This window comes from Panthera leo, chromosome B4 (genome assembly GCF_018350215.1).
Source record: "Panthera leo isolate Ple1 chromosome B4, P.leo_Ple1_pat1.1, whole genome shotgun sequence".
NCBI classification, from domain to species: domain Eukaryota; kingdom Metazoa; phylum Chordata; class Mammalia; order Carnivora; family Felidae; genus Panthera; species Panthera leo.
The window spans coordinates 55,157,162-55,170,010 of record NC_056685.1 but is presented as its reverse complement, the minus strand read 5'-3'; the positions used below and the strand labels follow the sequence as shown (position 1 = coordinate 55,170,010).

At 39.3% G+C, this 12,849-nt stretch overlaps 1 protein-coding gene across 2 annotated transcripts; it reads left to right on the top strand.

Moving 5' to 3' along the window:
• The first annotated feature begins 4,992 nt into the window (after positions 1-4,992).
• KCNJ8 (potassium inwardly rectifying channel subfamily J member 8) lies at positions 4,993-12,534 on the top strand. Of its 2 annotated transcripts, XM_042946005.1 has the most exons (3): positions 4,993-5,365; positions 6,218-6,659; positions 10,838-12,534. In XM_042946005.1, exons 2-3 carry the CDS (start codon positions 6,286-6,288, stop codon positions 11,736-11,738), a joined length of 1,275 nt encoding a protein of 424 aa, XP_042801939.1. In that variant the 5' UTR covers positions 4,993-5,365; positions 6,218-6,285; the 3' UTR covers positions 11,739-12,534. The 2 variants fall into 2 exon arrangements, with proteins under 2 accessions (XP_042801939.1, XP_042801940.1); XM_042946006.1 differs by lacking the exon at positions 4,993-5,365 and having other exon boundaries at positions 6,149-6,659.
• The last annotated feature ends 315 nt before the right edge of the window (positions 12,535-12,849 follow it).

Below are 12,849 nucleotides of genomic sequence, written 5' to 3'. Positions count from 1 at the left end.
GTGTCTTGATTAAATTCAAGAGTTGAGGAGACACCATTGCAAGTGTTGGTTAGTGAACACTCCGAAGGTCAGTGAGTTCTCAAAAATAATACTCAAGTCTATAAAATGACACGGGTCATGTCTTTTTTTCTCAGTCTTAGGTTAGGGAAGATAGTTAACTAGTAGTTAACTATTAGGAATCTGTGGATCTATACCTTCCCCCCTTCCCACCTCCACACCCAGCTCTGAGATCTTTCGACCATCACCAAACCAAAATCAGCATTGCTACATTAATAAGAACCGACATTTAATATGTACTTTTAACAGGCTAGTCACTATCTGAGTGCTTGATATGGATTGTGTCATCTTGCCCTCATAACAATTCTGTGAGCTTCTTATACCTGAGTGGGCAAGAGAATCTCCAGGGGAACCTTTAAATAGGCTCTATTTTATTAGAGTATTTAAGCATTCTCATTAAAGATATTTTCATGTGGGGGCCTAAGATTTTATATCTTATTCTATTCTTGCTCAATAAAAACCTAGAGGGGCATAAAATAATGTTAACCAGGTATTTCTCATGTAGCTGGATGATGGAATAACAACCATCCCTTTGAGATACTGTCCAGTGAGAAAAGCACAGGATTTGGGTTCAGATGTTTTGAGTTTGTTGCAGCTTTTCATCTACTAGGTATTTGATATGGGGTAAGTTATTTAGCCATACTTTAATAGAGTCGTGTGTGAAAGGAAGAAAACAACCCAGCATAGCTGTATAAAGGATTAGGTCAATGTTTTTCAGAGCCTAGTATATGCAGACTCTCTATGCTTTGGGTAAATGGAGGGGTGGATAGATAAGTGAATATTCTTGCCACTTTCCCCCCACTTGTCTGTTTTTCCTCTTCTCCTTTCTATATTTGATCTTGTTCCTGTTCTTTGAATATACCAAACCATTTCCTTTATACTTGCTCTTGAGCTGCCTGAAGCACTCTTTCCCCCTGTTGATGAGCTGGCTAATCCTTCCTTCAAATTCCCCCTTCTTAAAGTGGCTTTTTCTGAGCCATATGTAAAATTGTCCATTTCTGGCTCCAGTTACTTTCAATACTTTTCTGTTTTATTCTCCTTATAAATCTTGACACCATTGATAACTACACAATGTATTACTCAGTTACTTGTTTGCTAACAGCTTCCTCCCCAAGAATGCCTTGGCACAGAGGCTTTGTTTTGTTCACCTAGATGTGTACTAAAAGGTAGTGATTACTACGAATGCCTCCCTTCCTGACTTGTGGATCCACACCTTGAGCTGCCTTAAGTTTGAGGAGCTGAGCATGCAAGCTGGGTGGATTCTTTTTCATGAATGGTGCTGATGGATATCCTTGAAGAAATGGGGTGACCTAATTTCAAGGACAGGGAGACTTTTTTGTACATAAATAGATACACATCTCAAAAAGAAATGGTCTCTAAACTCATTGGAACAGATAAGTAAGAAGAGTTATACTGTCATTGCCATTTCATGATAACTCAAAAAAAAGTGAGTTTATAACATGCTGTTTTGATTACTAGTTTATGTAAGAGTTTTATTAAGCTGATTCCCAAGCAATGTGTTCCAAAGTGGTTTATATGAGGACACTAATAAGGCAGCATACCAAGCAAATAGACCAACTGTTACTTGGGCTGCTAACATGAATCCTTTCCATTGTCATGTTGAAGACTCTCCAAATTCTTACATCTAATATGGCTCAGGAAATCCAAGAGTTTGATATTCACAAGTCTAGTCAAAGGCAAGCACATTAAATGCAAGGACTTCACCCTTTATCTAGAGAGTACTTTCAAGGATTTCACCGATTTATATTTGATAACCAAAGCCATAGACAACTGGGAAAAGCATCAACCTAATACTTTCTCCACTTGTTTGAAGGCACCTGACAAACTTTGTTTTCAGAAAAATTAGGAATTGCATAAACTTCTTTATTCACAAATAAAATGCTCATAGGGTCTAAAAGGAACCTAACAGATGTTTACTTAAAAGTGAACAGATATCCTTGAATTGCTTCCCAGTCACATAAATTCCTCTGGTATGCAACATGAGCAGATTCTAACAGAATTTTTAACATCTTAAAGTCAAGAAAATCACAAGATTTTAAAAGTTAGCTCTGTTCTAAACTTATTACTGGTCTCCTCAAGAGTGGAGCACAAATTAGTCTTCACTAATCAAAGAACAAATAGGAAAATTATTGAAGAGTAAAGAAAACACGTGTAACTGTTAGTGGATGACAGCAAAATAATGATTAAACAAGTAGACCAATAAAATAAGCCTTAAGTAGTAAATGTGTTCTTAAAACATTGATTTCTTTAACAAGCTTCTCAAAGGTAAATTTAAATGTTCACTATTTGGGCCATAATATGAGAATAGGAAGATCAAAAAGGAGAGAAACTAGATATCGATCAATAATAAATACAGCTGACTCTCGAACAACTTAGGGGTTAGAAGTGCCGGCCCCATGTACAGTTGAAAATTCACATATAACTTCTGACACCCCCAAAAACTTTACTAATCACTTACTTTGACTAGAAGCCTCACCGATAACAAACAGCGTGTATTTTATATATTATATGCATTATATACTATATTCTTACAATAAAGTAAACTAGAGAAAATAAATTGTTATTAAGAAAATAATAATAATGTTATTAAGAAAAATACATTTACAGTACTGTATTGTATTTATCGGGAAAAAACTGCCTAGAAGTGGACCTGTGTGGTTCAAACCCATGCAGTTCAAGTGTCAATTGTATTTTTCTGTCACCACAGTAAATATCACAGTCAGCTCTGACTTTTCCCTCTCCCACTACTGATTCTATGTAACATTCTTTTTGTATATATTTGCTTAGCAGCCCCAGACCGCAATTCCTTTTTTAATTAATATAATAGTTTCCAGTATCTCCCTCTGCCAATCACAGAGTTTTGGAGCCCAAGGGACTCTACTCAGAAATGCACTTCCCAAAGCCATCATAGCCCCTGCTTCCTGATCAACCCTACTAAATCAGACTCTTACTGTGTTTTTTCTAATCAAAATCTTTCCATGGCTTACCCTTATGCATTGAAAACTGCCCAGACTCCTTTGTTGAGCATTTAAGGCCATCAATGCATTTATTTTCAAGTCCCCAATACGGTTTTCAGCCTTACCTTTTCCACATATTGATTCCAAAGTATTTTGTTAGCACCTCTGTCATTTGAGCTGTGGTAAGCTAGAGGCTTAGTTAGGACCCAGAGGTAAAGGACTCCCAGCCCTGCCCTCTAGTAACTCTCATTTAAGGGGGGGGGGGGGGAGGGGGGTGAGTGGCATGGAGACAAGTACATGAATAACCCATGTGTTGAGAAGAGTGGTGACCACGGCTGCCCAGGCAACACTGAACGCCAAGTGTCTAATCCTGCCATCTTGTTGACCTTGCTTCATCGATGGTAATTCATTTAGCTTCTGTTACTAAATCATAGCCCACTCCTGCCAGTACTTCATAATTTTGTTCATGATGTTTCCTCTCTGTGGAATGTCTTATCTTTGCCTTTCTGCATACCCCAAATATACGTTGTCTGAAGACTGGATCAGACGTCAATTCATCCATGAAGCTTTCCTTATTGTCTTTGTCTTACTATCTCTCATTTGAATTCCTATAGCAATTTGGTTGTATTTCTTTTTCTCATTTGGTTCACATCCTTGCTTGTATTGGAATTTATTATCAAACTCCCATTTCTCTCACTACAACCATTTGCCTCTTCAGACAGCAACTATGATTGTATATATATATATATATACACAAAAAAAAAACCAAAAAATCTTTACAAAATAGGTGTTCAATGAATATTCCCTGAGCTAAAATCATAATAGGGAAAAAGTTGTACACCAAACTCAATTGTAAAATAGAACAATGAGGGGATTAACTATACAAATAGATCCCCACACACTTGTAGTAAATCTATGACATAAATTACTGGAAAAATTAACATCAGTAGAGAGGAGAGCTACCACTAACAGACCAGCATCCCCAGGCTGAAAGACGCTAAGATCTATCCACAATGGGAAAAAGTTCTTCACTGCCATTATTAAACACTAATTTTAGGTCTTTTGGAAATTAAGTGAACATACTGTTTATTCTCCATACACTTTGTGTCCTGAGTCTTGGAAAATACGTGAAATTTCCAAGAATTAAAGTTTCCATTAACACAAGTGCCAAATCAGGAGGCCTGATCTATGGGACAAAGCACATTTGTCTTTGCTGGCTCCTATTCAAAAAGCTATAGAAAGATATTCACTGTATAATCTTTCTTGTGCGCAATTGCTCTGTTTTATCTTTCAGACCATCTAGACAAGATAGAGAAGCTGCAACATTTCAGAAAGCAACCAATTACTGAAAAATGGCCATCTGAGTTCTAAGTGTTGACAGCGATTTTTTGTTGGGGGTAAACTTTCTCACTGGAAGGAACCCCAAATGTTTTTTTGTTTTTGTTTTTGTAGGTTGGGGGTGGGGTGGGGGCGGGTGTCTTAGTGTGCCTGTGTGCACGTGCGCGTTTAACTTCCTGAGAACTAGCTTTGGCTGGTGAAGAAACAGTTTACTGGGTTTCAGAACATCTTCCACCTGTATCATCCCCACTAGTTCGAAATTTAATGTGTGTGCACATTATGTGTGCACACAGCGTGAACACCTCGGAAAACTGTTTTCTGATTTCTATACCTGGTTTTATTCAATCTTAAGTAGCCCAGTTATCTACCCACATTACAAAATAAAAAATAAATTCTCTTTACGTCAGTGAACTTGGACTCAGCAAGTTCTCCCTCCTGAGCAGGGAGCCTTTTAAAGACTTGCGTGTCAAACTGGAGGCCCGGGGGGTCGCCGCTACTGGAAGAGAACTGGCCCTACAGGTCCCGCCCTCCCTACCCCCCCTCCCGGTTGCCCCTCCCCTGGCCAGCTCCCTACCTCCGCGGGTTGCGCCTTCCCCCACTCCCCTCCCTTCTCTATCTCGCCAACTCCGGCGGCCTCATAGATCTGGCGCACGTCAAAGCCTGAACCGGGAGGCTGATTTGTAGAGCATCAGCCCCAAGGTTCTCTTCCCCCAGCCCCTCCTCCTTGCACTGCAACGGCCAGGGGAGTAGCGCTGAACCGGGGGAGGGGAAGATCTACACCCATCCCCCTTCCTCTAGCCTTCCCGCGTTCAGACTCAGTTGCACCTTTTATTATTTTAACTCTTCTCCTTAGGACACGCGGTCCCCGGATTTGTCCCTCCGGCATTCGCGGTCCCCGCACCCGCGCGCCGGGATGGGAGAACGAGGGACCTGCCCGCGGTCGGCCGGCCTGTGTAGGGAGGTGCAGCTGCCGCACCCGCTGCCCAGAGTCTGTAAGTTTCAACGCTCCTCCCGGGGAGGGGAGGGGGAGGCTGCTCGCACCCCCGCAAATGATTTAAAATGCCAAACACAGCACAAGTTTTACAGTATTAGAGAGACTTTTCGGGGCACACTCTTCTAACTCTATCTTGCAATCCGCAGGTTATTGTCCGGGTTTTTCCTGCGGCTTGTATGTTTGTTTGAAGCCTTCGCTGTAAAGTTTTCAATTTACAATATTATGAATTCCAATGGGATTTTTTTTCTCTTTTTTTAATGCAGTTCATACTTGTTTAACATTTAAAATACTTCTTCATCGTTTTCAAGTTACATAGCACATCGCTTATTATTATTTTGTCAAATTTCACTAAACATGTTATTTATACTGCGCAAGAGGCCACGGCCTTTTCTCTGCCTACTTCTAAAAATAACGGAGGAAGAATTTCCTCTCTGTACTTTTCATACTGCTATATCGTCTAAATAATAAGTGGATCGTAATACCCAGCTGGTTTTAATTTCCACCATAGACGCCGCGTGTTTGTATCTTTGCACTAATCTACAGACGCGGTTAATCTCGGAATTATCATTGAGCCTGCTGTTTACAGGACGGCTCCTGGTTTTGCTTAACTAAGGCTCTGCCCGTGTTCATAACGATACGGAAAATTGAAACACTTCCGATTCGTACCAAATAATTTCTCCGCGACTCCAGAACTCAAGCGCAAAAACTAGAATCGTGTTGGGATTGATAAAATCATACCTTAGCTTTGCAGGTCACCTGGAACGTATACACATATCCCTGAATGCAAGAACTGAAGAGGTGAGAAAATGGGGGAGGGGGGAGTTTTAAAATCGTCGTTTGCCTTATGCAGGAGGACGTCCCGAGGGAAGAGGAGTCAGGTCAGAGACAGGTGAATAAGCTGGCTATGGTGACAGGACGATGTTGGCCAGAAAGAGCATCATCCCCGAGGAGTATGTGCTGGCGCGCATCGCCGCGGAGAATCTGCGCAAGCCGCGCGTCCGAGACCGCCTCCCCAAAGCTCGCTTCATCGCCAAGAGCGGGGCATGCAACCTGGCGCACAAGAACATCCGCGAGCAAGGGCGATTCCTTCAGGACATCTTCACTACCTTGGTGGACCTGAAATGGCGCCACACGCTGGTCATCTTTACCATGTCGTTCCTCTGCAGTTGGCTGCTCTTCGCCATCATGTGGTGGCTCGTGGCCTTTGCCCATGGGGACATCTACGCTTACATGGAGAAAAGCGGAATGGAGAAAAGTGGTTTGGAGTCCACTGTTTGTGTGACTAACGTCAGGTAAGAATGCAGTGGGATGAGGCAGGGATTGAAAACGGTGTGGGAAAAAATAGGAAACTGCCCTTGCTCTCCTCTTACAGTTATTTTTGTGGAAAGTGAAATAAAGCATTCCTTTAGTACCTTTGGGCACAAAGAAGTAAAAAAACAAAAACAAACAAACAAACAAAAAACTAATCTGACACATTAAAATCGTTTTAAAGGAAGCTTTATGGATGAGGAGTCTCTGCAAACGTGGAGCTTCAATCCCTCTGGCTAGCTTTAAAAATACTGCACTGGTTATTATAAAAATGGTTATGATTCAGAGGATTCCAGGATGCCTCACTCAGAAAAAGCACATATTTAGTTTTCAGTATGAAAAAGCTGCTGGCTATAGTTCTAGTGTCCACGGGTAAATATCTCTGAACAACAAAAAATATTGTGTCAATGCTAGCAATATTGTTCCAATATTTCTCTTGCCCATGACATTTCCAGCAATAGTGAGGGAAATGGGAAAACACTGGCAGAGAGGTGTCCTAGGTTAAAAATCCACTAAAATTGAAATAAGTAGCTACAAGCCCTTCTTTATCAAGAGTATCTTATATAATAGCTGGTTGCTAGCATTGGTTATGCTAAGATGCAGAACTAGAAAAAAATTAACTTTTAATGGAAATTGATCCAAGTTTTTCATGGAAGGGATTATACAGAAGTACCTTAATGTTGTGATTTTCTTTACAAGTTTTAATAGAGTAAAAACAAGACCATCCTCAGACTGCCTAGCTTTTGCTTCTTTCTCTTGTAAGTGTTTCAATGGTAAGTAAAGTGAATTTCATTTCACTTGGCCTAAGAACATATTTTCACATGGCCTAAGAACAATTAGATGGGGTGATCTGTCCTTTAATTTTTGTTGGAAGGTGCAAAGAGATCATGTATATCGATTGCAAAAATAGTCACTCTGAAGCGAAACAATGGCAATAATACTGGAAACTTTGCCAGGACATTTTCTGAGTAATATTACAAATTCGCGTAGTGTACAAAGCAAAGCAACTTGAACAAGCACCATTCTGCCAGGCAGCTGTAAAGAATGAGACCTTTGCTGACCCTGAAATCTTCTGAACTTAGCATACCATTGCCAGAAGCGGAAACCCAGACTTTGAACTTGTCCTTGTCCGTCCTTCCATTTCCTAAGTACCTTCAATGCCAGCGTATCAGGAAGAGATGCAACATTTGTGTGCAGAGATCACACATCACAGATTTCAGCTCAGATTTTGAGAAGAGAAAAATATACTGAATTGATCCATTGCCTTTATCATCAAGTAGATATTATTGTGTCTTGAACTTTTCACAAACTTTTCTCTGAAAGAAAATATAGATGAAAAATGTCGGTGATCATCAGCGTACCGGATATAAAAGAAACAAAACATTGTGTTTAACAGGTATTTGTAGGCCAAGTATCATTTTCTATAATATTTCTCTTTAAGAAATTTATGGACACTGATATTGGTGAACCAATTTCATATCAAGATAAATTTTTAACAAACGTGCAGTAGATACTCATAAAAAGATTAAAAAACAATAAACCTCAAAAATAAATGGCAGATTTTATTTACAAGACAAATATTTTGGCTTTTCCTGTGAAAAAGAAGTCATGAAGCAGTTTATTAGAGATATAGCATTGGGGCGCCTGGGTGGGTCAGTTGGTTGAGCGCCCGACTTTGGCTCAGGTCAATAATCTAGCAGTTTGTGAGTTTGAGCCCCGCGTCTGGCTCTGTGCTAGCAGCTCAGAGCCTGGAGCCTGCTTCGGATTCTGTGTCTCCCCCTCTCTCTGCCCCTCCCATGCTCATGCTCTATCTTTGACTCTTAATAATAAATAAATGTTAAAAAAAAATTTAGAAAGATATAGCATCAAAACTAACATCCTTTTGATGATTTTTTAAAAAGAACTTTATAGAGTGCACTGGTTGCTAAAAGCTGTTTTACTGCTAGCTTTTATTTTTCACAAGATGTGTTCTGAAGCATTTTCATTACCCTGATGTATTCCTGCTGGTATGAATATTCCATTTACTGTGAGAAATGACGTCTCAAATACAGTGAGACAAAGCTGATCTCCTCAGCATGACAATTTTTGATTTTTAGCTTTGCTTCTTACCTAAAAAAATAACTTGAAATCTTTTAAGGTTAAAATCTTACTAATTTTATTTTTAACGTTTTCCTACTGTTTATACTTCATCTCAACATTTAGTTTAATCATAACCAACCGCACATAATAAAAATTTTTTCACCAAAAATATAGAACTGGAAAATCTCCATTCTCTCCCAAAGGGGATTAAAAGATGTCTGATAATATTTCTTATTCTTTACATTTCCTTACCTTTCGTAAGTTAAATGTCCCACCATGTCATCAAAATTAGAAACAACTTAGAGTGATGGTTACTCACCAGTATGTCCAAATAACATTCTACCATTCTCATTTTAGGATGGCTCACTTTCTCTTTCATGTGGATGACTTTCCAACATGAGTCAGAAAATAAACCAACATGTTTTCTTTCATTCAGCCTAACTCCCTCTGTACCAGAACAAATGAACAGCTGAACACTTTCATCTTCTGAGGGTGTTTAGCATGACAGGTGTCCATAAAAGGCTGGGTCTTGTACCACGTAATATTTAGAATTAAATTCTTTCATAAAATAAACAATACATAAAATACAGCATATGAATAATCTCCCAAGCCATTAAAATGAAACGTGGGAATATTCACCGTCAGTCTGCTCCATGAAGTACATATACATAATTAGAAATCAGTGCTGTATCCAAGTTCCTCCCCTGGGGTCCATTCTTAATCTTTACGAGTTTTTGTATCATACAACACATCTTCTGTGTAGCTAGTGCACAAAGCAATTATTGTGGTTTCCATGAATCTTTTTAGCAGCAAAAGGGGTAAAAGGGCAATTTTTCACGTTCCACTGGAAAGCTAATCAACAGCATCATATATGCTTACCCCTCATGGTGTTGCACCAAAGGGCAGTGCGGATACTCAGTATTCAAATGTTTAAGCATTTTGCCCACTCATTGTGCATGGCATTTATAGATAGATAATACTCTGGAAGATAGCCTACGCATGGTTAATCTATAAAATTAGAGGACTTTGGAATTGGCATTGGGGGCACACATAGGACTAACCTTGTTTATGTAAAGAAGCCATGGCAATATAGGTTATGTGGGTAAGTGAATAAATTAACCTTAAGAATAACCAAATGTGGTGTATCTTAACCAGGGGAACAAATCAGACTTACCTGAGAGCTTTTTGTAAGTTTTGCCCAGTCAACTTTGAACTTACCAAATCAGTGTTTGCACTAGATATGGAAGAGAGGTACAATTTGAAAGAACTTCCCAAGAAAATACTGACACTTGTCCACTCTTTCCTTTTGCTTCTTTCAAAAGATCACTAAGCTAGAAGTGACAGAATTCAAGTTCTCATTAATTATGTGATCTTGACATAGCCACTTACAAATCTCTTTCTCAAATTTTTCCTTTAATGGCTTCAGTATTCACTAGAATTAGAGAACAAAATGGGACAATCAATTTAAAAAAAGTTTTCTTTCCAAATGGCAAGACATTCTTTTTTTATTAAAAATACTAATATTTTTGAGTCATGTGTTTTGTACCACCTTTAAGCACCATGCTTTGTCTGTATAAGGTATACAATAAGTGTTAGCCAATGAATATGATTTTAAGGGTTGTAAATAATAAAATGTTCATTTATTACTCAATACCTTCCCATATGACTCAAGTCACTTAAACACAGATATGCAATAAATAATAAACATAGAAAGTTTCACCAAGTAAACTATGCCTTTGTGAAAGTATTTCACAAAGTAAAATATGCCTGTAGATACAAATATGTATTTATTATTTTAACTTATTCTTTTAATGCTTTCATGTAAGTAGGCCCATCATTATGTGATGTAGAAAATAACAGAATTGTATCCCAGAAGTATGAAAGTGGAGGCATTATGATGAGAGAGGGGGAGAGAGAAAGTGCTTGTGTTTAGAATCAGACATTTGACAAGTTAAGTTGCCAGGTGTTTCCAAAAGTATTGAATAGCTTTTGGAGGAAGAAAATGGAAAATTCAGCTTAGCATGTTATTTCATTATTCAAAATTTGATCTGATGGCACCGTTTTCTGATATCACTCCTTACAGGTCTTTCACCTCTGCTTTCCTCTTCTCCATTGAAGTTCAAGTGACAATTGGATTTGGAGGGAGAATGATGACAGAGGAATGTCCCCTGGCCATCACAGTTTTGATTCTCCAGAACATTGTGGGTTTGATAATCAACGCAGTCATGTTGGGTTGCATTTTCATGAAAACAGCTCAGGCTCACAGAAGGGCGGAAACCTTGATTTTCAGCCGCCATGCTGTGATTGCCGTTAGAAATGGCAAGCTGTGCTTCATGTTCCGAGTGGGTGACCTAAGGAAAAGTATGATCATTAGTGCCTCAGTGCGCATCCAGGTGGTCAAGAAAACAACCACACCTGAAGGGGAGGTGGTGCCTATTCACCAGCTGGACATTCCTGTTGATAACCCAATTGAGAGCAATAACATTTTTCTGGTAGCCCCTTTGATCATCTGCCATGTGATTGACAAGCGCAGCCCCTTGTATGATATCTCAGCAACTGATCTTGCCAACCAAGACCTAGAGGTCATAGTGATTCTCGAAGGAGTGGTCGAGACTACTGGCATTACCACACAAGCAAGAACCTCCTATATCGCCGAGGAGATACAATGGGGCCATCGCTTTGTGTCCATTGTTACTGAGGAGGAAGGAGTGTATTCTGTGGATTACTCCAAATTTGGCAACACTGTTAAAGTAGCTGCTCCAAGGTGCAGTGCCCGAGAGCTGGATGAGAAGCCTTCCATCCTTATTCAGACTCTCCAAAAGAGTGAACTATCCCATCAAAATTCTCTGAGGAAGCGCAATTCCATGAGAAGAAACAATTCTATGAGGAGAAACAACTCTATCCGAAGGAACAACTCATCCCTCATTGTGCCAAAGGTGCAATTTATGACTCCTGAAGGAAATCAAAACACATCGGAATCATGACAGCAAGACAACCTCAAGAAAGTCTTTTATCAAGTTTTGATAGTTTGTGCAAAGCACTGTCAGACTATTCCAGAATGGAAACACAGTAATTTGTCCTTCTATATCTTCATGCACTAGATGATACTCATATTCAAGCAACAGCACTTTCTGTGTCAATAAACAGTAACACACAAGGCAGAGGATTCATGGCTGACACTTGTTTCATACATGCAGTATTTGCAGCTATATTATGTATAGGAAACAGTATGTTCTCATTTTTCTCCATTTGAAACCCAAGAATTGCATAATAGACCTTGAATATAAAAGTTGGCCAAGGAATGATTTGTTCAAAATGCTTAGAGGTTAAAACCACTAAAAGAGGTTAAAACAGATTTCTCTGTTTCTGTTGGTCACTCTGGAAATGCAAATAGGATGAAGGGCGGAAACCCAAAATTTTGTTGTTAACACCTTTTGTATATCAACCAGTATGTTATGTTGCCTTCTTTTTGTTTTTTTTTTCCCAGATACTGTACCTGGTGAGAGGCCTGAGGCAAAACCTGCTGGTCTCTAGTTGCTTCTAAACAGGTTCTGTTCAGTCACTTCTTCACAATGACCTTTGCAGGTTTCCTCATCCTCCTGATGGCAGCCTATTGGTGGAACTGGGCAAGGAGCTTTAGAGAAAAGTAAGAGCATTCCTGTCTCATTTAGGACTGGATTGCCAAAAGTGACAGTTACTTTTTTGGCTTCTCACTTCTTACAAGGCCCCATAGGGAAATACTGTATTGAATATTTTATTAAAATATTTTCTTTGTATTCACTGTAGTTTTGTGATTTCTCTTTCACAATATTATCCCTAGTCAAAGCTCAAGGGGAAAAAAAAGCATTTTTAGAGGCATGTGAAAGAGATATACAGTGATGATACCTCTCAGATCTTCTTGCCTTTGCAATTGGTTATTCCAAGGGCACTACATCTTTTTCTTTCATTTTGGTTTTATTTCCTTCCCAGATTTGAGATGTTTTCTTAGCTCTTCTTTCTGAGCCTGGTGTATCATGGAAATCTTACAACCTTTTTTCTTTGAATCTCCAACCTTCTGTCTTAAAACTATACTTCCTTCCTGAATTCAGGCCTACC

Excerpts from the sequence above, each read along its gene's own strand:
- KCNJ8 (XM_042946005.1), top strand. The coding sequence starts at position 6,286 with ATGTTGGCCAGAAAGAGCATCATCCCCGAGGAGTATGTGCTGGCGCGC. Across the intron at positions 6,660-10,837 it reads GTTTGTGTGACTAACGTCAG|GTCTTTCACCTCTGCTTTCC; the intron begins GTAAGAATGCAG and ends CACTCCTTACAG.